This window comes from Pituophis catenifer, unplaced genomic scaffold, assembly GCF_029215685.1.
Source record: "Pituophis catenifer annectens isolate HBS135680 unplaced genomic scaffold, rPitCat1.0.hap2 SCAF_2, whole genome shotgun sequence".
Taxonomy (NCBI): Eukaryota; Metazoa; Chordata; class Lepidosauria; order Squamata; family Colubridae; genus Pituophis; species Pituophis catenifer.
This window is the reverse complement of record NW_027256882.1, coordinates 287,727,716-287,752,145: the sequence shown is the minus strand read 5'-3', so window position 1 is coordinate 287,752,145 and position 24,430 is coordinate 287,727,716. Positions and strand designations below refer to the sequence as shown.

General features: G+C 45.5%; 1 protein-coding gene across 1 annotated transcript in view; it reads right to left on the bottom strand.

Moving 5' to 3' along the window:
• PSTPIP2 (proline-serine-threonine phosphatase interacting protein 2) overlaps positions 1–24,430 on the bottom strand; it is a 50,518-nt gene that overhangs the window by 4,629 nt on the left and 21,459 nt on the right. The window contains exons 3-13 of the mRNA XM_070936004.1: positions 22,760–22,837; positions 19,644–19,678; positions 14,466–14,572; positions 10,803–10,865; positions 10,621–10,719; positions 8,665–8,710; positions 6,692–6,771; positions 5,118–5,216; positions 4,452–4,548; positions 1,867–1,945; positions 640–674 (exon numbers count right to left, since the gene is read on the bottom strand). Coding sequence (XP_070792105.1) covers positions 640–674; positions 1,867–1,945; positions 4,452–4,548; positions 5,118–5,216; positions 6,692–6,771; positions 8,665–8,710; positions 10,621–10,719; positions 10,803–10,865; positions 14,466–14,572; positions 19,644–19,678; positions 22,760–22,837 — 818 coding nt within the window. The remainder of the gene's footprint in view (positions 1–639; positions 675–1,866; positions 1,946–4,451; positions 4,549–5,117; positions 5,217–6,691; positions 6,772–8,664; positions 8,711–10,620; positions 10,720–10,802; positions 10,866–14,465; positions 14,573–19,643; positions 19,679–22,759; positions 22,838–24,430) is intronic.

Sequence of the window (24,430 nt, the reverse complement as noted above, 5' to 3'; positions counted from 1 at the left end):
TATATAGTATAATACAATAACCTGCCTTCCATGGAGGACCTGTATACTGCACGAGTCAAAAAGAGAGCTGTGAAAATATTTACAGACCCCTCGCATCCTGGATATAAACTGTTTCAACTCCTACCCTCAAAACAATGCTATAGAGCATTGGACACCAGAACAACTAGACACAAGGACAGATTTTTCCCGAATGCCATCACTCTGCTAAACAAATAATTCCCACAACACTGTCAAATTAATTACTAAGACTGCATTACTATTATTCTTCTCATCCTTCCTAGTACCTTATCTCCTTCCACTGATGACTATAATCATGTTGCTTGTATCTTTACAATTTATATTGTTTTATTTGTTTCCTAGTATGATTTGATTGCTTATTAGTAACCTATGACTATCACTAAGTGCTGTATCTTATGATTCGTGATGAATTTATTTGATTTTTTTCTTTCTGTACACAGAGAGCGTATGCACCAAAGACAGATTCCATGTCTGTCCAATCACACTTGGCCAATAAAGAATTCTATTCTATTCTATTCCATTTTTAACAAGGCTGGAATTCTGCTTCAAAGTTCTCCATCTGTGGTTCCCCCAATTTTCAAAAAGATGGAAGACCCGCGAGGGGGTGCAAGGTTTACTCACCTGGTTCACTGGAAGGGATGGGCATCTGGGGTCTCCTGCAGGGGAGAAGAGATGCAGGTAAATCGGTCCAACCCAACTTCACACACCTTCAGATCAGGGGTGGGTTCTAAATTTTTTTACTACCGGTTCTGTGGGCATGGCTTATTTTGTGGGCGTGGCTTGATGGTCATGTGGCAACTCTTTAGGATTTAGCAGGGGTACTGGTCTACCAGGCTTTTAACTGCTTGCAGAGCTGTACCGGTCTACTCATTTATTTTTGCAGGCACTGGTCTACCCATTTATTTTTGCAGGCACCGGTCTACTCATTTGTTTTTGAAGGCACTGGTCTACCACCAAACTGCCTTTTACCACTGATCAGCTGTAGGGCAGCCCTTTGAAGCCCCGCGGCAAGAGTTTCAACAGTTTTTTTCCTTATAGCTCATCAGCTGGGACTCAGGAGGCAGCAACAGATTGGGGGTGGGGCCAAATAAAAGGTAAGAATAACGCAAGGGGGGCGGGGGGGCAAAACCGGTTCGGTGACATCATATCGAACCAGGCCGAACCAGGAGGAACCCACCACTGCTTCAGACAACTTGGTTTAAGCCAAGTCAACACCACTAACTCTCAAGCAAGCCTCAATAGAGGACATGACACTTGAATTCAGGCAGTCCTTGAATTATGGCCACAGTTGGACCCAAAGATTTCTGCCGCAAAGCCAGACGGTTGTTAAGCGAGCTTTGCCCCATTTTACAACCTTTCTTGCCTCTGTCGTTAAGTGAATCCCTGCAGTCGTTAAGTTAGTCACACGGTTGTTAAGTGAATCTGGCTTCCCCATTATGACTTTTGCTGATCAGAATGTCCCAAAAACATGACCTCGGGGCCTGCAACCGTCATAAATATGAACCAATTGCAAAAGCTTCCGAATTTTGATCACGTGACTATGGGGAAATGCTACAAAGGTCGTAAGTGTGAAAAACCACTAAATGAATGGGCGTAAGTCGCAGACGACCTGTATATGACAGGATGCATTTTGGCTCCTATTCTTTTTTTTTTTTTTACAGGACTATAAGTTGCTCAAAGGAAGAAGTTTGTAGACATAAGTGAAGGATTAGTGCGTTTTTTAATTCAATAATAATATCACTGTTCTTGGCAGAACACTAGGATGTTCGCATAAAGCAACTAAGTAAATAACTGAAAAGAACAAAATTAGTATTAAAAAAAAAATAACATGTAATTTTTCATTCTTACGTGCCAGGCACTGGAACTTGGCTTCTTCTGGGCACTGTGTTCTTCTGTGTGTTATAATAATTTTCGTAGACTACAGGAACTGCAAAAAGCAGAAAGGAAAAAAGAAATTAGAAAAAAAAAACCAACTTCTTTTTCAACTAACATTGGCCCACGTTGGATGAGATATGGTACTTTCTGATGCTGAAATTGCAGTTCTTAGAATTCTGAGCCAGTGGAGAGAAGTATGCTGGGGTCTGTAGTAGTATTCTGATTTTTTTAAAAAAAATAAAATTTGATTTATATGCCGCCCTTCTCCGGAGACTCAGGGCGGCTTACAATGCGCTAAGCAATAGCCTTCATACTTTTGTATATTTATACAAAGTCAGCTTATTGCCCCCACAAACTGGGTCCTCATTTCACCTACCTTAGAAAGGATGGAAGGCTGAGTCAACCATATACTTTTTCTACCAAACATGGTCCTGGATACATGTTTATTTATAACCTGCTTTTATTATTTGTATGAATGACTCAAGGCAGGAAACATACTGAATACAGCAGTATACCTTCCTCCTCTAATTTTCTCCACAACAACAACACTCTAGACTTGGTTGGGCTGAGAGAGAGTGATTGGCCCAAAGTCATCCAGCTGGCTTTCATGCCTAAAACGGGAGGTGAATTCACGATCTCCTGGTGATTGGCCCAAAGTCACCCAGTCAGATTTCAAGCCTAAGGCGGGACTAGAAATCACGGTCCCCTGGTGATTGGCCCAAAGTCACCCAGTCAGATTTCAATCCTAAGGCGGGACTAGAAATCACGGTCCCCTGGTGATTGGCCCAAAGTCACCCAGTCAGATTTCAATCCTAAGGCGGGACTAGAAATCACGGTCCCCTGGTGATTGGCCCAAAGTCACCCAGTCAGATTTCAATCCTAAGGCGGGACTAGAAATCACGGTCCCCTGGTGATTGGCCCAAAGTCACCCAGTCAGATTTCAATCCTAAAGCAGGACTAGAAATCACGGTCCCCTGGTGATTGGCCCAAAGTCACCCAGTCAAATTTCAACCCTAAGGCGGGACTAGAAATCACAGTCTCCTGGTGATTGACCCAAAGTCACCCAGTCAGATTTCAAGCCTAAAGCGGGACTAGAAATCACAGTCTCCTGGTTTCTAGCCTAGGGTCTTAATCCTAAACCCATGATGGCGAACCTATGGCACGTGTGCCATAGCTGGCACGCAAAGCCCTCTCTGCAGACATGCAAGCCGTTGCCCAGCTAAGCTCCACTGGGTATGCACGCACCTCCCACCGGCCTGCTGATTTTCAGGATGCGCGGGGGGCAGGTCGCATGGGGAGATGCGTGCAAATGCACATGTGGGTCACATGCATGCAGGGGCAAGATCACGCGTACATGCGCAGGGGGCAAGGCTGAGCACGGGGGGCTACAGGGAGGCCTGCTGGACCAAAATGGGGGGAGGGGGGTGCAGCCTGCCCCCCACGACCCGTTTTTGGGCCCAGGAGGCTGCATGGAGGCCTGTTAAGCCAAAAACAGGGGGCGGGGAGGTCACACGTGCATGCAGGGGGGGGCAGGGTGAGTGTGGGGCTGTCATGTATGCATGCGCAGGGAGCAGGGGTGAGCGTGGGGGGGTCACACGCGCATGCACGGGGACGGGGTGAGCATGGGGGTTGTGGGCACGCACACAGGGATGCGCACATTGCATTATGGGTGCCGGCATACGCGTGTGCTGTCGGATGCACGTGTGGGCGCTTTCGGCACACGACAAGAAAAAGGTTAGCCATCACTGTCCTTAACCAAACAGGGGACTCCGGAGTATTAGTAGAGCTTGTGAAGTGGCTGTATTGATTGTTATATAGATGGAGATGACTACCCCACGTTACGAATTTTGCTATATAATTTGCTATACAGCCAGAAAAAATTAAAGTGGAGCGGAGCAGGGGTGAAATCTACTTATCTTCCCTACCGGTTCAGAAGTGCATGGGCTCGCGCCACTTGCGTGCCCGCGTGCATCACATACACGCGGACCCTCTGCGCATGCGCAAACCCTTTTGCACATGCGCAGAGTGTAAAAAACAGGCTACTTTACTTCCTGGTTAAAACCAGGAAGTAACAATGATCAGGCGGGTGGGCAAAGCCTCGCACTGCCATCGCTACCGGTTCTCCGAATCAACCGCTGCTATCGTTACCGGTTCAGACGAACCGGTCCAAACTGGTAGCATTTCACCCCTGGAATGGAGTAAGAGGAAGTGGCGAGACACAAACTTTTAGAATTGATATCAGCCCTTTGAGTTCAAACCAGATCAAGGAAGAGGCACAGAAGGATTCTGGGATTGCAGTCGGACAGAATAACTTGAAAATCCGTCCAAATTTCTCCCTATCTCCACTGATACCAAAGAAAATCAAGATGAGATTAGTTTGAGTTTCTTTCTCACGCTCCTGTCTAGCTCTGGACTGTCGCCTTTTCTTCCTCTTCCGAGAGTCCCTTATCCCTTCACAGACCCAGACACAAATCACCAAGTTCCTTTACAGAACCGTGTTTCAGAGACCGGAATTGAGCACCATTTGAACATGAGTCCTCGGGCTTCCGTCACTTTACCTGGAGGGAGGTTGCCGGTCTTGCGAATATGTACAAAACACTCTATGTCGTTCCCGATATTGCACTGCTCGAGGGCTTTGCGGATCTCTTCGTAATTCTGTCATAGGGAAGAGAACATCGCGTTTAGCGGCAGGAAAATGACATACCCCGAATTGCTCTATATCTTCAATGGCAGACCCACATAGAATTAATTACGGTAGTCTAGCGGAGACGGAGAGAGATGTTTAGACCTCAGCTTGCAATGATTTGTTTAGTGACCATTCAAAATGACAATGGTACTGCAACAAAGTGACTTATGACCGTTTTTCACACTTACGACTATTGCAGCCTCCCCCGTGGCCAGGTGATTAAAATTCAGGCACTTGGTGTCTGAATTTACGACCGTCATAGTATCCCGGGATCATGTGATCGCCCTTTGCAGCCTTCCCAGCCAGGTTCTGACAAGCAGTGTCAAGGGGGGAATGCCAGATTCGCTTAACGACCGCATGGTTCACATGCTGCGGTGGTCGTAAGTGTGAGGATGGATTGCAAGACAGATTTTTTTTTTTTTTGGTAACTTTGAACAATCATTAAACAAAAAGTTATAAGTCAAGGACGACCTGTAGTCTGAAAGTGCCAACCCCAAAAAGTTGGTCAATGCAATACAGAAGGGTAGGAATTTCTTACATCATCATTCTTGACACAACCTTCCGACAGCTGATTGACATGCAACCACACAGCGTTCCGAAAATAGTTGATCCGCTCGCATTCTTGACTCTCGAAGAACTGCAGGAGAAACAGAAGAAGATCAGCTACAGAACTCAAAGAAGCAGCATTATATTGGGGGGGCTATGGAGATTCTCAGTCATCCAGGTCATGGTTGTCCCAAAGGAGCTTTTTTCAAGAGGCAACTGGACTTTCTGTTTTTTTCTTTTGAAGATGTTTCGCTTCTCATCCAAGAAGCTTCTTCAGCTCTGACTGGATGGTGGGGAACGGAAGGATTTATCCCAGTGGTGAAATCTAAATTTTTTTACTACCAGTTCTGTGGCGTGGTGTGGCTTAGTGGGCGTGGTGTGGCTTGGTGGGCGTGGCAGGAGAAGGATACTCCAAAATCCCCATTCCCTCCCCACTCCTGGGGGAAGGATATTGCAAAATCTCCATTTCCTCTCCACTCCTGGGGGAAAGATATTGCAAAATCTCCATTCTCACCCCACTCTGGGGCCAGCCAGACGTGGTATTTGCCGGTTCTCCGAACTACTCAAAATTTCCACTACCAGTTCTCCGAACTGCTCAAAACTTTCGCTACCGGTTCTACAGAACCTGCTGGATTTCATCCCTGATTTATCCTCCTTGCAGACAGCTGGTCATTTGCATTCTTTGAGAGAGTCGTTGAGGCCACTTGGAGGTTTTTCTGTGTCCTCGGGGTCACTTGAGTGGTGCAAATGGGTGTGGAGCCTTCTTGGAACTGCTGAAAGCATTTGCACTACTGACCCTGAGGACACAGATAAACCTCCAAGTGGCCTCAACCATCCTCAAAAAGGATGCAAATGACCAGCTTGTCTGCAAGGAATATAAATCTGTCCATTCGGCACCATCCAGTCAGAGCTTCAGTCATTAGTGAATCTATTTTTCCCAATGGGCATTTTTTTTTTTGCCAGAAATCGGTGGTTTTCAAATTCGATATATAAATAAATAAATTTTATGAGGCAATGCTATTCCAAAAAGGAGAAGCAATAACACAAAAAAAGCACCTTTGGATGGTCCCCACAAGTGCCAAGAAGGGGTGTAGATATAATTTGCGGAAAGAACTAAATTTTATTAAAAATGTATTCTAGGATCTATTTGGGATGGGAGAGCGGGGGGATCCATTTTCTTAAACTTGTTTGGCTTTCCGCCTCGTTGGCTTCTCCTTTGTTGGGTAAATCAATCTTCCTTCTTTGGGTTTTCCAAAATAAACTATACTCCATATGTGGAAGTATTTTACATGCAGCTGTTAAATTACAGGCTGCGTCCACAAACGTTTCTACCAATTCAGCCATGTAGCTGAATCAGCAACTAAATTGTTGGTTCAGCTGAATATCTTGTTTTTTGTAACAACAACACAGAAGGAGAAGGAGAGAGAACGGAACCTAGAAACAATGGAAAATCCTGCCAAACATTGGCACAAAAATCTCAGAAACTTCTCTATCACCTCCGCCTTATATCTTCACACTGAGAAACAAGATTTCTGCTTCACTTGTGTGGTGTTGAGTTTTGTTTACCTCGCAAGCCTTGATGTGCTCGTTCTGCCATTCTTCTCTGATCTTCTCCAGAGCGTTGACGTTGTTTTGATACATCCTGTCTGCAAATGGGAAACAACAAAGAAGTTATCCAGTTGTGTGCTGCAGCTGCCCAAAAAGCCAATGCAATCCTAAAGCTGCATTAACAGAGGGATAGAATCAAGATCGCGTGAAGTGTTAATACTACTTTAGCATGCCTTGGTAAGGCCACACTTGGAATACTGCATCCAGTTTTGGTCGCCACGATGTAAAAAAGATGTGGAGACTCTAGAAAGAGTGCAGAGAAGAGCAACAAAGATGATTAGGGGACTGGAGGCTAAAACATATGAATGAGTTACAGGAATTGGGTATGTCTAGTTTAATGAAAAGAAGGACTAGGGGAGACATGATAGCAGCGTTCCAATATCTCAGGGCTTCCATAAAGAAGAGAGAGTCAACCTATTCTCCAAAGCACCTGAGGGCAGGACAAGAAGCAATGGATGGAAACTAATCAAGGAGAGAAGCAACCTAGAATTAAGGAGAAATTTCCTGACAGAACAATTAATCAGTGGAACAACTTGCCTCCAGATGTTGTGGGTGCTTCATCACTGGAGGTTTTTAAAAAGAGACTAGACCCGTGATGGCGAACCTATGGCACGTGTGCCACAGGTGACACGTGGAGCCATATCTGTGGGCACACGAGCTGTTGCCCTAGTTCAGCTCCAGCATACATGTGCACAGGAGTCTCCCTCCCAGGAGTCTCCATGTGACCTGTTTCAGGGTCCGGGGGAGGCCATTTCACTCTCCCCAGGCTCCAAGAAAGCTTCTGGAGCCTGGGGAGGGCAAAAAACGGGCCTTCCGGTTCCACCGGAAGTCAGGAAACAGGCTGTTTCCCGCCTCCGGAGGCTTCAGGGAGGCCTGCTAGGCCCAAAATGGGCCACGGGGGGGGGTCACACATGCATGTGCAGGGGGCGGGGCATGGGGGGATTGAATTATGGGTGTGAGCACGCGCGCACAACCCCCCACACTCCCACCCCCCACTTCTGGCACGCAACAGCAAAAAAGTTAGCCATCACTGGACTAGACAGTCACTTGTCTGAAATGGCATAAGTTCTCCTGCTTGAGCAGGGGGCTGGACTAGAAGACCTCCAAGGTCCCTTCCAGCTCTATTCTATTCTAATTCTAATATAGCCCACTGCATAATTTTCTTAGTCATTTCAAGATCTGAAAGCAGAACCTTTGCTGAAAATATGCAGAGAGCATCATTATGAACAGATTTTGGAGGTCTTTTTGGTGCCTTTGAGGAAATGTTGACATCCAACTTTAAAAAAAAAAACAAGAAAAATTAAAGTCTTAATAAAAGTCCTGTTGATCATGAATAAATGTTTCCCTCTGGATTTTTCCTGTAGAAATTTGGAAATTCTTATCTGATCAATGTCATGGATGCATAGAACATAGATTCAACATAGAAGGGACCTTTGAGGTCTGCTAGACCGACCACCTGATCAAGGAAGGAGAGTTTTTAATCATCCCGGTCAAATCATCCCTAGGAAGAATTTGAAAAAAATCTAACAGAGTTTCTTGTTGATTCACCTTTTCTACCCATGTCTGAACACCATGAATGTTTCTCCCCCTAACTCACAAACCAAGGAAGAAGATATTTTAACCAATGGGGTTGAAGTTCCTTCAACTGTCTATATTTATCTACATTTTAGGCAATTTCCTTCCCCTTTTCACTCCTACCTATTCCTTTTTTAAAAACCATATTCTCTACAGCCAAGTCATTATACCAAATAATGACTCCTAAATCTGAATTCACCCACAATTGCTGCGTTCACACAAAGTTCACCCAAATAAATCACGGGGGTTGGACTAGAAGACCTCCGAGGTCCCTTCCAACTCTGTTATTCTATTCTATTCTAAGTGGAAATTGGTTTGAAAGTTGGCAATTCTCTTCAGAAGGCAGAACAACTCACCTGAATCTTCCAAGGCAGACTTGGCCTGAGCTAGTTTCACAAACAGCTGAAAAGGAAGAAAAAATAATTGGGGAAGATAAATAACAGTAGGCAAGGAACATGTTAATTCTGAAAAGGAGAAAAAAGAGGGAAGAATTGCTTCAATTTTTGGATAGGAAAAATAAAGACTCCCTTATAACTGGATTGAGCATAATGAAATTAATACAAGTAGTCCTTGACCTACGACCGCAATTGAGCCCAAAATTTACGTTGCTAAGCGAGACATTTGTTAAGTGAGTTTTGCCCCATTTTACAACCTTTCTTCCCACAATAAGCGATTCACTGCAGCTGTAAAGTTAGTGGCACGGTTGTTAAGTGAATCTGGCTTCCCCACTGACTTTGCTTGTCAGAAGGTCGCAAAAGGAGATCACTGCGACGGTCATAAATAAGAGCCATGCATCTGAATTTTGATCACGTGACCAAGGGGCTGCTGCCACAGTCGTTCATGTGAAAAACAGTCATAGGTCACTTTTGTCAGCGCCATTGTAACTTTGAAAGGTCACTAAACGAGCTGTTGTAAGTTGAGGACTATCTGCAGTTAAAGTACAGTATTGCAGGCTCAGTCTGCCCATGGTCAGGAGTTCGATCCTGAAGGGACTCAAGGTTGACTCAGCCTTCTGAGGTCCATAAAATGAGGACCCAGATTGTTGGGGCCAGAGTAAACCATTAGAGGGGGCTTGTCACCTGAGGACTACCTGTAAATGCCATTTTGTTTTGTGGCCTATTGGCCGCTGGCCTCTTCTGCCCCAGCTATGGACCCCAAAGAACACAGCACACACAAAGTTTGTACAAAACTTAATTTACTAAAATAACTCAGTCTTTTTCAAAACAAAGGCTGTTAAGAAACTTTCTTAACAGCCTACAAGAAACCAAAGAGAGAAGTAATCACAATCTTATTAAGGTTGGCAGAAAGCCCAGAAGCAATTTGCAGAGAATCCAGACACGAAGGAGAATGAACTAAAGTTGTTCCCTACAACTTGCTTCAGTCGGCGTTCCTTCTTAAATAGGCTAAGGGAGTGGCCAATTAGCCCCAAGCCTTACTCTCGAGGAGACCTCCTCCTGAGGAGCCACTCCTGTCTTTTGGCAGCTCTGCGCACCCGTGCATCAAGAAGAGGCTCCTCCTCTTCGTCCTTTTCACTTAAGGGAGCTTCTGGAGGTTCTGAAGGCCCTGACTGAATCCCCGCCTCTGGCACCACATCTTCTCCAGCCTCCTCACTGTCCGACTCGAGCGCCAGCTGCACAGGCTGCTGGCACAGCACCACACCAGCCTCCTCGCTGTCAGAATCAGCTACAATCCGCACAGGCCGCTGACGGGCCACAACATGGCCCCTCTGACAGCCAAATCAGAGGAGGAGGCGGCGTGAGAGTCAGCGTCAGCGTCAAGGCAACCTGGAAGCTCCGAGGGGAAAGAGGGAATGGAGCTGGCAGAAAGAGAGTCAGAGGCGGAACTTGGCCGTCCGTCAACCTTCAGATGGAGAGCCAACAGCCTCCAGGTCTGGAGGTGGTAGCTGAGGAAGAGAAGGAACAGCTGGGTCCAGTGCCTGACGCGTGGATGCGCAGAAGGCAGAGGAGAGGAGAGCAGTGGAAATCTATGGGCCGGCCCTTGGGATGGAAGAGACACTGCTGCTAGCGAAGCCCCACCCTAACTCTGGGGATAAAAGGCAGGGAGCGGAGATGAATAGATGTAACAGACAACTATTCATCTCCCTGCCGGATGGACTTGTTAACCTGCGGTGAAAGAGAAACTTGTTGCCGGAGCTGCTGGCCCTCTTAATTAAAGGAATCATTGCTTCAACTACAGAGGGTTTGTCGTGTTTGGGGAGCTGGATCAGAACATTTAGGGGCAAAACGGTCATTGAATTGAAGCCCAAAACTTTGCAGCTGTTCATTCATTGCCCTGCATGGATCCCCTCTTACCTTTTCCTGCTGCTTCGGTGTGACCAGGTTGGTGCTCCGATGAACTGCTTGCTCCGCTTCGTCTTTGTCCCTGCATCGCTGTTCGTAGAGCCTCTTGGCCTGGGGAATTGCAGAACAGAGCGAGCTGACGGGGACAGACAATTATCACGTATTTTAATAAACAGAAGGGAGGAACCACTCACTTCCATGGCCTTCTTGTACTGCAGATTCCGGTTTTTGTGAATGGCGTCCATTATTAGTTCAATCTGTGAAAGAAAAAAAAAATAAAAATAAAAAAAACCACTCTTTGTTTCCAAGCAAAACATTTCCCCCTTCTAAAAATAGAAGACCGCACAACAAGAATGGAAAAAAAAAAAAAAACCCCCACTCTTTTATTTTTAACCTTGCAAAGCAGAGTTCTCTGTTAACCCATAGAGAGTTTCAACCAGTGGTGAAATATAAAATTGGTTACTACTACCGGTTCTGTGGGTGTGGCTTGGTGGGGGGTGGGAATAATGTGACTGGGTGGGCGTGGCCAGCTTTTTTTTTTTTTTTTTTTTTACTTTTAAAAGCATTTTTTCTACAACCTCTTCGGCCAAAGAGGTTGTAAAAAAAATGCTTTTAAAAGCCTCTGACGATCAGGCAACTCAGCTGGGATCATCAGAGGCCTTTAAAAGCATTTTTTCTACAACCTCAGGGGGGCTGGGGTGGGTGGGGCCAGGGTGGGCGGGGCCAGCTCGACATCAGTCATGTCGGGGGCATCTGTGGTGGCCAAGTGCTAAGGCAGGATTTCCTTCAAACCGTCCCTAACTCTCATTATAATCTCCTTCCTTCCTTCTTTCCTTCCTTCCTTCCTTCCTTCCTTCCTTCCTTCCTTCCTTCCTTTTCTTCTTTTTCCATCCCTCTTTATTCTCCTTTCTTCGGTGGGCCTGTGGGCCAGATCTAAGCACCCCACAGGGCAGTGGTGGGTTGCTCCCGGTTCGCACCAGTTCGCAAGAATCGGTAGTAAAAATTTGTAGTAGTTCCGAGAACCGGTAATAACATTGGCTGGCCACGCCCCCGAACCACTCCCTGGCCCGGTCGCCGGTCGCTTACCCCGCCCACCTCATCAGAGGCTTTTTTTTTTTTTTACTTTTAAAAGCATTTTTTCTACAACCTCTTCGGCCAAAAAACTGCTTTTAAAAGTAATAAAAAAAGCCTCTGATGATCCCGCGACTCAGCTGGGAATGTCAGAGGCTTTTCAAAGCATTTTTTCTACAACCTCTTCAGCCGAAGAGGTTCAAAAAATGCTTTTGAAAAGCCTCTGACGATCTCAGCTGAGTTGCCTGATCGGCAGAGAGGCTTTTCAAAGCATTTTTTTCTGCAACCTCTTAAGGTTGTAGAAAAAATGCTTTTAAAAGTAAAAAAGAAAAAAAAGTTGGCCACGCCCACCCAGTCACATTACCCCCCCACCAAGCCATGCCCACAAAATAAGCCACGCCCACAGAATCGGTAGTAACAAAATTTAGAACCCACCCCTGCCGCAGGGACCAGATCTGGCCCACGAGCCTTGAGTTTGACACCTCTGGTATAGGGTTTCCTATTTGAGCAGGGAGTTGGGACTAGAGACCTCCAAGGTCCCTTCCATCTCTGTTATTCTATTCCCTTTCCGTTCCCCAATTCTCTGCGTCTCATTGGCCCTCTTCCAAATCACTCTCCCCATATCTACTACTTCAGCTCCCAGGAATGTCCCCCCTCCCATCTCATCTTCTAGGGGATATTATCTTCAGGGAAAATAAGTAGGTGAGAAGTCAAGCGTCCTCTTGCCAGCTGCCTGCTCTTCTCCTTCTTATGTCAGCACTAGAGTAAATGCAGGTTGAAGTTCTGACACTAGGAATAAGGGGAAGCTTTCTGACAGGGAGAACAATTAATCCATGGAAGGGCTTATCTCCTGGAATTATGGGTGCTCCATACCTGGAAGTTTTCAGAAATAGACTGGACAACCATTTAACCAGTATGCTATAAGGGCTTTTGCCTTGGGGAGCGGGTTGGACTAGAAGACCTCTGAGATCCCTTTCAGCCCTATATACTATGTTCTATCTGTTGAGTTACACTGAGTTTCTTTTTTGTGCTTCCCCTTCCTTCCCGTAAACCAATGTTTCTCAATCTTGGCATCTTGAAGATCTGCTGACTTCAAGAATTCCCCAGACAGCCATGGGAATTCACCCATGGGAACCTGCCCATGTTTCCTGGGGAAGTCTGAGACTTCCACACCTCTTAAAGCTATCAAGGTTGAGAAACACCGCCGTACACCAAAGAACATTTTCTGTAATAGTCCTGTTTCTTCCTCTACATTCTCTTGGGCATTTAGTTACTCTGTGCTTTGTTCAAACTCAATTTATGTCTAGTGGAGAATGAAAAAAAAAAAACCATCCCATTGGGATGTCCTTCGATAATAAAAAAATAAAAATTGGCAGCTTTTCATTCTGAACTTTGAAATATAACCTAAGCATCACCTTAAGAGGTTAACAGAAGCCAGATTCACTTAACAACCATGCTCCTAACTGTTAACAGATTTAACAGATTAACAGAGTTGGAAGGGATCTCATAGCCCAAGCAGGAGACCCTACACCATTTCTGATAGATGGCAGTCAAATCCCTTCTTGAAAGTCTCAAGTGATGAAGCTCCCACAACTTCCGAAGGCAACTTCTGTTCCATGGGTTGATTGTTCTCGCTGTCAGAAAGTTCCTCCTCATTTCTAGCTTGAATCTCTCCTTGGTCAATTTCCATTCATTATTCCTTATCTGGCCTTCTGGTGGTTTGGAAAATAGGTTGACCCTCTCTTCTTTGTGGCAGCCCCTCAAATATTGGAAGACTGCTATCATGTCTCCCTTGGTCCTTCTCTTCACTAGACTAGCCATGCCCAGTTCCTGCAACCGTTCTTCGTATGCTTTAGCCTACAGTCCCCTCATCATCTTGGTTGCTCTTCTCTGCACTCTTTCCAGAGTCTCAACATCTTTTTATAGTGTGGTGACCAAAACTGGATGCAGTACTCTAGGTGTGGTCTTACTAAGGCTTAATAGAGTGGTATCAGTACCTCAATTGATCTTGATTGTATCCCTCTGTTATTCCAATTTAGGATTGTGTTGGCTTTTTTGGCTGCCGCCGCACACTACTGGTTCATATTTTATTGATTGTCCACTAAGACTCCAAGATCCCTCTCACAGTTTGCTTAGTGACCATTCAAAGTTACAACAGCACTGAAAAAAGTGACTTATGACCGTTTTTGACACTTGCAACAGGTGCAAATATAGGAAGACAGCCCCCGCTTGCCCAGATTAAATATTCTTTGTTCTTAATATTAAGAGAGGCAGGATAGAATATTTGCTCAAAGGAGAAATGGAGAAACATGTTCTTAAAGGCAGAAAGCAGCCCCAGTCTTCCTGCATAGTAAAACAGCCTCCATCAGATGCTTGAAGACTTTAGAGATGGATATATTAAGAAAGACTGGGCCAATCTAGTCCTAAACAAAACACCTTCAGCTCCAGATCATGAGATTAAGAATTTATATCCCTCATCCAAATTCTAAGAATAGGACATGACCTTTAGGACATAATAGGTTTTACCTACCAACATTAGAATAGCAAAAGGCACAAGGCTCACTACATTGCGCAACCCCCTGGAGCATCTCAAACACAAAACCCCAGAAACCTATAAAGATCCATCCACTCATTCAGCCATTTTGTCAGCTGTCCCAGAACTGCATGCTGTGGTTGGTTCTGCTCATCCATAAACCGTCTTTTTTAAGCAGCTTCCATTTTATTCCCAGCTTTGAACTGGACCTGCATTTTTCTTCCAAAAATACCTCCCCCCCCCAATTCCTCACCTTTTTACGATGGAGTTTTTGCTTTTCTCTGAAATCCTCCATTTTCTTCGCTTCTTCCCTGAGATTCTGGGCTAGCTGCATATGGATTTGGCCAACAGTCTCCACGCCTAGGAGCAAGAACATCAACTCAGATAGGAAAGCCACTTTTCTTGTCATTTTACAGATGAGAAACCAGTTGCAGAAACTCTACAACTGGACTTGTGCCTTGCGCAAAGCCATCATTTGCTTAAACATGGTCCATTCCTTACGCTACAATTACCAAACAATTCATAGTTAAGCATAAATCTGGCCTACAAACCACAATGTCTGGATTCACATCCTTTTAAATCAAAGTCAAACTCATCCAAACAAACCATGGTTTATACCTTCAATAAGATTCTCACCGGTTCAAGATTGACTCAGCCTTCCATCCTTCCGAGGTGGGTAAAATGAGGACCCAGATTGTTGGGGGCAATAGGCTGACTCTGTAAACTGCTTAGAGAGGGCTGTTAAAGCACTGTGAAGCGGTATGCATGCTAGAATCCAGAAGTTCAGCTTTTCCAGAGTGTGTGCCTGACGAGCGCATGCACAAGCGCATGGCATTTCCGCAAACCTTTTTGGCACTTGGTGCTGAAAAGGTTCGCAATCAATGACCTATACCAACTACCAATTCTTTAGGTAAGCATCTTCCAAAGTGTGACCTTCCAAAGATCAAACTTGGTTATTTTATAGGCAAGACAGGTGTTCCGTCTTAAATTAAGGCCTTCAATCCAAGGTAGGTTGGAAGGCTATAACCAGATTAAGGGAACTCTGCTATGAGCCATCATGTTATCTGGGCCTAACATTTCACTGGGTGTGAACCAGCCATTGTGATTTATACTCCAAACCATGGTCAAAACAAATTAGGTGTCAGCACTTCAAGCTTCGTTTACTCTAGTGCTGACATAAGAAGAAGTGGAGGCGTCTGGAAAGGGACATTTGACTTTTCACCTACTTATTTTCCCTGGAGATAATATCCCCTAGGAGATGAGATGGGAGGGGGGAAATTCCTTTGAGCTGGAGCGGTAGATTAGGGGTAGAATGACTTGGAAGATGGCCAATGAGTGCAGGGGAGTGGGGAACGGAAAGGGAGGGTTTTGGGTCTGGAAGTCAGTGTTGGCTACAATGAGCCAGGATTTAGAATGTCGTGCTCAATAAATGGGAGTTTTTATCAAAGACTTTGTTTGAAATGCAATTTATTTGAGACGACCTCGAAACTTGACATTAGGCTTGATGAAAGCAACTGCTGTAATCTCTTGGCTAGCAAAGAGTCATCCCGAAAAGCCATCTCAAGTTGTTAGTCATACTCCACTCATTATCAAGGATGTAGCTGCAGAGATGGTCAACAGTATTAAATATCTGGGGGTGCAGATAACTAACAATCTGAACTGGTCTCTCCACACGTCATCTTAGTGAAATGTGCAAACCAGTGAAGTGTGCCTTTCCTGTGTCGGATGAGGAGAGCACATTTTTCTCCTTCTGTCCTGGCCACTTTTTACAGAGGCACGATTGAGAGCGTTTTAACAAACCGCATCACTGTTTGGTTTGGTGGCAGTAGATAGAAAGTCCATACAGAGAGTGGTGTGGACAACAGAGAAGATCATAGTTAGCTCACTTCCTGGTATTCAGGATGCCACTTGTACGTGCTCTGTGCTTAGAGCTCAAAGCACTGTTAGAGACCCCTACACACCCACTTTACGACCTGTTTCTGTTGCTCCCCACTGGGAGGAGGTTTCGAAGTATCTCTAGCAGGACTACCAGATTCTATAACACTTTTGTTCCTTATGCCATCTATCTGGTAAACTCACAAGATTCGTTTCTCTCACCATGTACAGGTATACATTTGAACTGGACTGTGTTGTTTCTCTGTGACATATAACAGATGCGAGTATATGCATAATTCTGTATTTATCTGTATTTATTTATTTATTCTGTTATATTATTAGTGTATATTGGAGGTGGTGACCCTTTGAGAGCTGTATGCAATGAAATTTCACTTTAATGTACGCCAATTAGTGTACATTCAAAGTGTCTATTGTCACTTTGTTATTATTTTATTCCATTCCATTCCATTCCATTAATTCTATTCTATTCTATTCTATTCTATTCTATTCTATTCTATTCTACCATACCATTCCATTCCATTCCATTCCATTAATTCTATTCTATTCTATTCTATTCTATTCTATTCTATTCTATTCTATTCTATTCTATTCTATTCTATTCTATTCTATTCTATTCCATTCCATTCCATTCCATTCCATTCCATTCCATTCCATTCCATTCCATTCTATATTAGTTTTAACAGATCTGTGCTTTTTCCAACAGACCTTGGATTACCAGAACTTCTACAGATGCTAAATACTAGGGAAAAAATGAGTGTTCCTATGACATCTGAGATATACATGGAGTGCTTCACATTCTGAGGTCAAGAAGATTTCTCCAGCTTCCCAACCAGGGCATGACCCTAGTGACTAACTCTATCCAAAGATGAACAAGGCTTATCTCAGAAGTTCATGCCTGCTGACAGTCACCATATTATAATCTAGCAATGTGGGAAACTCTCAGGCTGCATGCCCTAACATAGCCTAAAATGTTGGCTTCTTTCCAATGACTCAGACTGAGAACTAGGGTTCCTCAAACTCTACAGCAGGAATGTCCAGGCCTGGCAACTTTAAGCTTTGTGGACTTCAACTCCCAGAAATCCTCAGCCAGCCTTTACCAAGAGACTGAGAGTTCTAGTCTTGCCTTAGGCATGGAAGCTGACTGGGTGACTTTGGGCCAATCACTAGGAGACTGAGAGTTCTAGTCTCAAATCAGTTCTGGTCTAGATCACATCAGTTTGGCCTACTGCAGGGGTCTGTAACCTTAAACACTCAACGAGCTATTTGGACCCTTTTCCCACAGAAAAAAAAAACACCGGGAGCCACAAAACGCTTCCTGTGCTGACTATTTCTTGAGCAGCCACAAAACTAGCATATGTAGTTGAATTAAATTCTGTTTTCTTCTGAAACTTTTCTTTTCTTGGATTTATCCATGGTTGGCCTACTGGGGGTTGAAAAGCTCAATAAATCGTGTGTTGGCGGGTTTCGCTCATTGGCGGTTGTGATGCATATACTGAGTGACAGGGAGCCGCAGCAGTGGGTGAAAGAGCCACATGCTGCTCCAGAGCTACAGGTTGCTGACCCCTGGCCTAATGATTAAGGCATCGGGCTAGAAATCTGATAATGGTGATGGTGAGTTCTAGTCCCGCCTTAGGTATGAAAGCCAGCTGGATGTCTTTGGGTCAATCACCAGGAGACTGTGAGTTCTAGTCCCGCCTTAGGCACAAAGGTTGGCTGGATGGCTTTAGGCCAGTCATTCTCTCTCAACCCAACTCCCCTCAAGGGGTTGTTGTTCTGAGGAAAGTAGGAGGAGGAAGGAGTATTAGGCATATTTGCTGCCATGTTGGCTGCAGAATTCTGGGAGTTGAAGTTCCCAAGGCTTAAGGGGGACACCCCTGCTGTAGAGGTTTCTGGCACAGGCATCCATGGGGGAAGCTAATGTTGAAGGTGGTGTTATGGAACAAGCTCCATCCTTCACATAAATTTCATGCAACCTCCATCCTTCACACAATTGCATGCAACCAGGTTGCATTCAACCTCGCTGAAGATTCGGTGGAATCTCCATGTGCATTAAGCCACAGTTTCCATAATACCCAGATAAGGTGGTCACCATACATGCTGGTTGAGGATAAAACCAGTTGAGGTCCTACTGTATATGTGTCATGGCTTGTTGGGTTGATGGCTTTGATGTAAGAACTAAGCAAGCCCAGAGCAAAGCAATGGACCTTTGCAACCAGCAGGATCAACCAACAGAGCTGAAGAAGCTTCTTGGATGAGAAGCAAAACATCTTCAAAGAAAAAACCAGAAAGTCCAGTTGCCTCTTGAAAAAAGCATCTTTGGGACAACCAGCAGGATCATTAGTAAGAACTACAATAACAATTTAAATAACACAGAACAAGCCCCACTCCTTCTAGCACTGATGATGTTACCTAGTTGGGTAATGAAATGTCTACAAGCAAACAACCAAGTTCAGTGAGCACCAAGGGCTTCACAATTGCAATCTTTATTTTAAACCAATCTTTTTAATTCTATGAGTCCTGTGACTACAAACGAAATAAAAACATAGAAATGAAATCTGATTTATTCTTTCTCCTTGGCACAGCCATTGTAAAACTAGGGGGGGGGGAGACAGACCAAACATGAGCATCCTTGACAGTCCATGGTCAAGCATGGTTTGCTGAATCATCTTGGATGGGTTTCCTAGACAAGCACTAAGCCATGGTCATCTGAATAGACAGTGTCAATTCTTTGGTTTGTCTAGCTTAGCTTTCCCCACGCTGATCTGCCCCTCTACCATAATGTTCTGACCTAGGCTTCTCTAAACCACAAAGCAGACTCCTTGTCCCGACAAAAAAACCCCCTTTTTATTAAGTTACTGTGAATTCTTCTCATTCACATCCAGCGAAGTCTTTCAAGGGAGAATTTACAGACACAGATCTCATCTGGCTTGGAGAGCTGCCAAGCCGATATCTTCAAAACTTGGCAAGGAGCCTCGGAGAGTCACGAACCAATTAAGTGAACTAATTGTCTCCTGCAAACTCCACTCCCCTTTCGCTCCTCTTTTATTCCCTCTGGGAGGGGCCATTCATCATCCACCTGTGGCTTTACTCCTGAGTCGACCCTTCTTCTTTAGCTGTTCCCTTCGTCTGGCAACTCTGCGCATGCCCACACTGGGAACAGGCTCCAGCTGTTCCTCTGCCTCACTGATGTCTGACTCTGAAGGCAGCTGATAACTGGCATCTGGCTCTGGCCCCCTCTCTGCCTCCGACGCAGAGCCCTCATCAGAGCCTTCCCCAGACTCCAGGACTGGCCCATGTTCCTCCCCAACCTCCTTACTGTCCTAATCTGCTGCCAGCTCCACTGTCCACTGGTGGGCCACAACACATATACAGTAGGACCTTAACTGGTTTTATCCTCAACCAGCATGTATGGTGACCACCTTATCTGGGTATTATGGAAACTGTGGCTTAATGCACAGGGAGATTCCACTGATAAAGCTAATTTATTTCCCCACCAAAGAAGTTCAACTTTTGTAAGACGCCGCAGATGACTTACGTTGTTTGAAAACCTCCAGTGCTCTTCTGAGGGTACTAAAATGAAAGGAAAACAGACAATGAAGTCGAGCAACCGTGAAATTGTGTTGATGTCACCAAAAACACACCCAAAAAAAAAACCCAAGACTTTTTTACGGGTTTCCAGAAATTAGTCCCGTTTCAACATCTGATTAGGAAAGTTATGAAACTCAGAACATAGCTCTACAAGTCAGATAAATTTCTGAACTTCTCTTTCCTCCTTTGCTAGTGACTTCTCTGAGTGGCCGAGGAAACGTTTCTCAATCATTGAAAGGACACTTGAAATGCAAAATCCAGAAGACACATTTAGTTCAGGAAGTGACAAGAACAAAACCTTGCATGCCTCATGGCCCGGGTCAAGTTCATACAATGCACTGACCCACAGCAGATGAGTTGCATACCTTCTTAGTTGGGTTCCCCCAAACTACTAAACCATGAATATGCAGAACACATTCTAATTTTGCACCTTGGCTTGTAAAACAAATATGGGAACTCAATCTCTGTTTGAAGGATGAAAGGAGGAGCAGGTTGTTCCTTAAGACAATGGAAAATCCAAATGGTCGGCCTTTGCCAGGTTCACCATGGTGTGCCCTGACTGTTTTGAGATCAAATCAGTTTGGCCTAGTGCAGGGGTCTGCAACCTTAAACACTCAAGGAGCTATTTGGACCCATTTCCCACAGAAAAAAAAAACACCGGGAGCCACAAAACCCTTCCTCTGTTGACTATTTCTTGATTGGCCACAAAACTAGCATATGTAGTTGAATTAAATGTTCTGTTTTCTTCTGAAACTTTTCTTTTCTTGGATTTATCCATGGTTGGCCTACCAGGGGTTGAAAAACTCAATAAATCATGTGCCGGCAGGTGTCGCACATTGGCGGTTATGATGCCTATTTTGAGTGACAGGGAGCCGCAGCAATGGGTGAAAGAGCCACATGCGGCTCCAGAGCTACAGGTTGCTGACCCCTGGCCTAGTGATTAAGGCATCGGGCTAGAAATCTGATAATGGTGATGGTGAGTTCTAGTCCCGCCTTAGGTATGAAAGCCAGCTGGATGTCTTTGGGCCAATCACCAGGAGACTGTGAGTTCTAGTCCCGCCTTAGGCATGAAAGTCTGCTGGGTGAGTTTGAGTCAATCACCAGGAGACTGTGAGTTCTAGTCCCACCTTAGGCATGAAAGTCTGCTGGGTGAGTTTGAGTCAATCACCAGGAGACTGTGAGTTCTAGTCCTGCCTTAGGCATGAAACCCAACTGGGTGTCTTTGGACCAATCACCAGGAGACTGACAGTTTTAGTCCCGCCTTAGGCATGAAAGCCGGCTGGGTGAGTTTGAGTCAATCACCAGGAGACTGTGAGTTCTAGTCCTGCCTTAGGCATGAAGACTGACTGGATGACTTTGGGCCAGTCCCCCTCTCTCTCAGCCCAACCCACCTCACAGGTTTGTTGTTGTAAGGAAAAAGAAGAATTAGTTATTTTCCCTGTCTTGAGTTATTTATACAGATAAAGGTGAGATATTTTAAATAGAGATAGATAGATAGATAGATAGATAGATAGATAGATAGATAGATAGATAGACGGATGGGGAGGGAGAGAGAGAGAGAGAGAGCAGAGAGAGAGACAGAGACAGAGAGAGAGAGAAAGAGAGACGGAGACGGAGACGGAGACAGAGACAGAGACAGAGACAGAGACAGAGAGACCGGTTGAGATCTCTCTCTCTCTCTCTCTCCCTCTCTCTCCCTCTCCCTCTCCCTCTCTTTCTCTCTCTTTCTCTCACTTTCTCTCCCTTTCTTTCTCTCCTCGTTCTCTCTCTTTCTCTCTCTCCCTCTCTCTCTCTCTCTCCATAGATATATATGGATGAAATAGATACAGTATATATATGGAGAGAGAGATAGATATATGGATCATATAGATATTTGAATGATATAGATATAGATATATGGAGGGGGGAGAGAGAGAGAGAGAGATCCCAAGGAATGAAAACAGGTATGCAGTCAGGTGTCCTTGACAGTGGCAGAGGGAGTCTACGGAGAAGGCTCACTGCTAGACCAAGTCATCTGTCTCCCTAAGTGGCAATGGATGGGAACTGGTAGCCACGCATCAAGCCAAAGACAAACCGTCTTTCCTTGACTGCATTTTCCTACTAACTTGGGAACTGAATTTCAACCCTTGGGAGTACTCCCACGTAGATCAGGCATAGGGCCAACCTGAACAAATGACAAAATAACTGCAATGGCTCAGCAGGAGACTTCAGGAAGTGCTCCCTATGAATTCGTTCCCGCATGGATGCAACCATTGATATGTGAGTCATTATTTAAAAAGAAAGAAATAAACCGTCAAAGCAAGGGGGTCAAATAAGACTTCCTTCCCATTTTAAGAAGTTCATCTGGAACTTTTTTTTTAAACTAGGGATAAATTGCCAGGCTGAAGTCTAGGTCAGGGGCCTGCAACCTTAAACATTCAAAGAGCCATTTGCACCCGTTTCCCACAGAAAAGAAAACACTGGGAGCCACAAAACTTCGGTGGGTGTGGCCAACTCAACGTCTCACCAGTCACATGACACCACACCCCCCCCCAGCCATGCCTACCCAGCCGGTCATTAGGGCAGAGAACCAGTTGTTAAAAAACAACGGAAACCACAAAACCCTTTTGACATCTCTCTCTCTCTCCCTTCCTCCCTCCCCCTCCCTCTCTCCCCCTCTCTCTGTATCTCTCTATCTCTCTCTCCCCCCCTCTCTGTATCTCTCTATGTCTCTCTCTCTCTCCCCCCTCTCTGTATCTATGTCTCTCTCTCTCTCTCTCTCCCCCCCCCCCCGCTCTGTATCTCTCTGTCTCTGCCCCGGCTGCTTCTCCATCCCCCGCCGTCACCCTTACCTTCTCAGGCCAGGCGAGAAGTGATTGGGAGGGGAGGGCGAGGGGTGGGGCCAGTCAGTAGTGGGATCATCCAACAGGGAGCCAAAGCAGAGGGCCCAATGAGCCGCATGCGGCTCCGGAGCCACAGGTTGCAGACACTCGGTCTAGGTTAATAACGTGGTATTTGACCGAGAATGATGGCTAAGAGATTTCTCCAAACCCGTTTTTCCCCCAACAAGCAGGACTGGCTTACTTGAGCTCTGTCTGCCCACAGGGCTTCTTCCGTGACAAGCTGATCAGCTCCTTCCCATATCTCTCTTCTACAGAAGCCCTGAAACAGACAAAGGTTGGCGTAAAAATTCAGGATCCAGGCAAGCGAAGACCTCTGAACCCCAGTTTCATCCTGCCAAGGATCAGCCACTGAAATTCACCTCAAAAATAGACAATCGTCCAGAGATGTGCTTTTCAAAAAAAAAAAAAATAGGCGGTCAGCAGACAGCTCTCTGCGAAACTGACTACTCCTGTTTTTAACCTTTGAAATCGGTGGTATTCAGCCGGTTCGGATTGGTTCAGGCGAACTGGTAGTGACGGCTACAGGTGGCCACACCTCCACCTACCCACCCCGCTGTAATACCATCCTATTTAGCCATGTTTTTGAGGCCGGGCGCATGCGCGGATGCACATGAAGCGAGTGTGCGAACTGGTGGTAAGGATATGTGCATCCCGCCTCCGCTTCAAATCCCCAGATTTGGTCCTTAAAGCGGACGAAATTTGTGCTCTGCGTGGGATTGCCTTTGAAAAAAAACCACATGGAAACTACGTCTGATCCAGGATGCGACTGCACAGGCAGCGGTGGGCATGCCAAGATTGCGTCCATACCAGGGTGGGTTTTAAATTTTTTTACTACCGGTTCTGTGGGCGTGGCTTATTTTGTGGGTGTGGCTTGGAGGTCATGTGACTAGGTGGGCGTGGCTAGCTGGTCAGAGTCATTTCTGGAAGGTCCTCGCACTTACGACCCGACTCATTTGTTTGCTTTTAACACTGATCAGCTGTAGGACGGCCCTTTGAAGCCCCGCGGCAAGAGTTTAAACAGTTTTTTTCCCTCTGGTCATCAGCTGGGACTCAGGAGGCAGCAATAGATTGGGGGTGGGACCAAATAAAAGGTAAGAATAACGTGGGGGGGGTGGGGGGTGGGAGGGCGGGGGGGAGAACCGGTTCGGTGACATCATATCGACACCGCTACCGGCTCGGCCGAACCGGACCGAACCGGGAGGAATCCACCACTGGTCCATACATGTGAAAATTGCTGCTTTTGTGAGTTGGATTGCTTGAGGTTAGGTTTTGGCGCAATTCAGGGTGTTGGTTGTTACTGACAAAGCCCTTGGAGATGTAGGGCCTGGTTGCCTGAGGGACCACCGATCTCTGATAAGCTCTGCTCCTCAGTAAGGTTGGGCAACAACCCCGTGGTGAAATGTAACATTTCTTACTACCGGTTCTGTGGGTGTGGCTTGCTGGAGGGGGTGTAATGTGATTGGGTGGGCGTGGCCAACTTTTTTTTTTTTTAACTTTTAAAAGCATTTTTTCTACAACCTCTTCGGCCGAAGAGGTTGCAGAAAAAAATGCTTTTAAAAGCCTCTGACGATCCCAGCTGAGTTGCCTGATCATCAGAGGCTTTTTTTTTTTACTTTTAAAAGCATTTTTTCAGACGAAGAGGTTGTAGAAAAAATGCTTAAAAAAAAAAAAAAAGCTTCTGATGATTGCGTGGCTCAGCTGGGCATGGGGGGGGCGGGCAGGGATTTTTTGCTACCGGTTCTCTGAACCACCCGCCACCATCGCTACCGGATCGGGCGATCCGGTCCGAATCAGGAGCATTTCATCCCTGCTACAGTCCCAGTTTCCACAATTAAACGACGTTATCTACAGG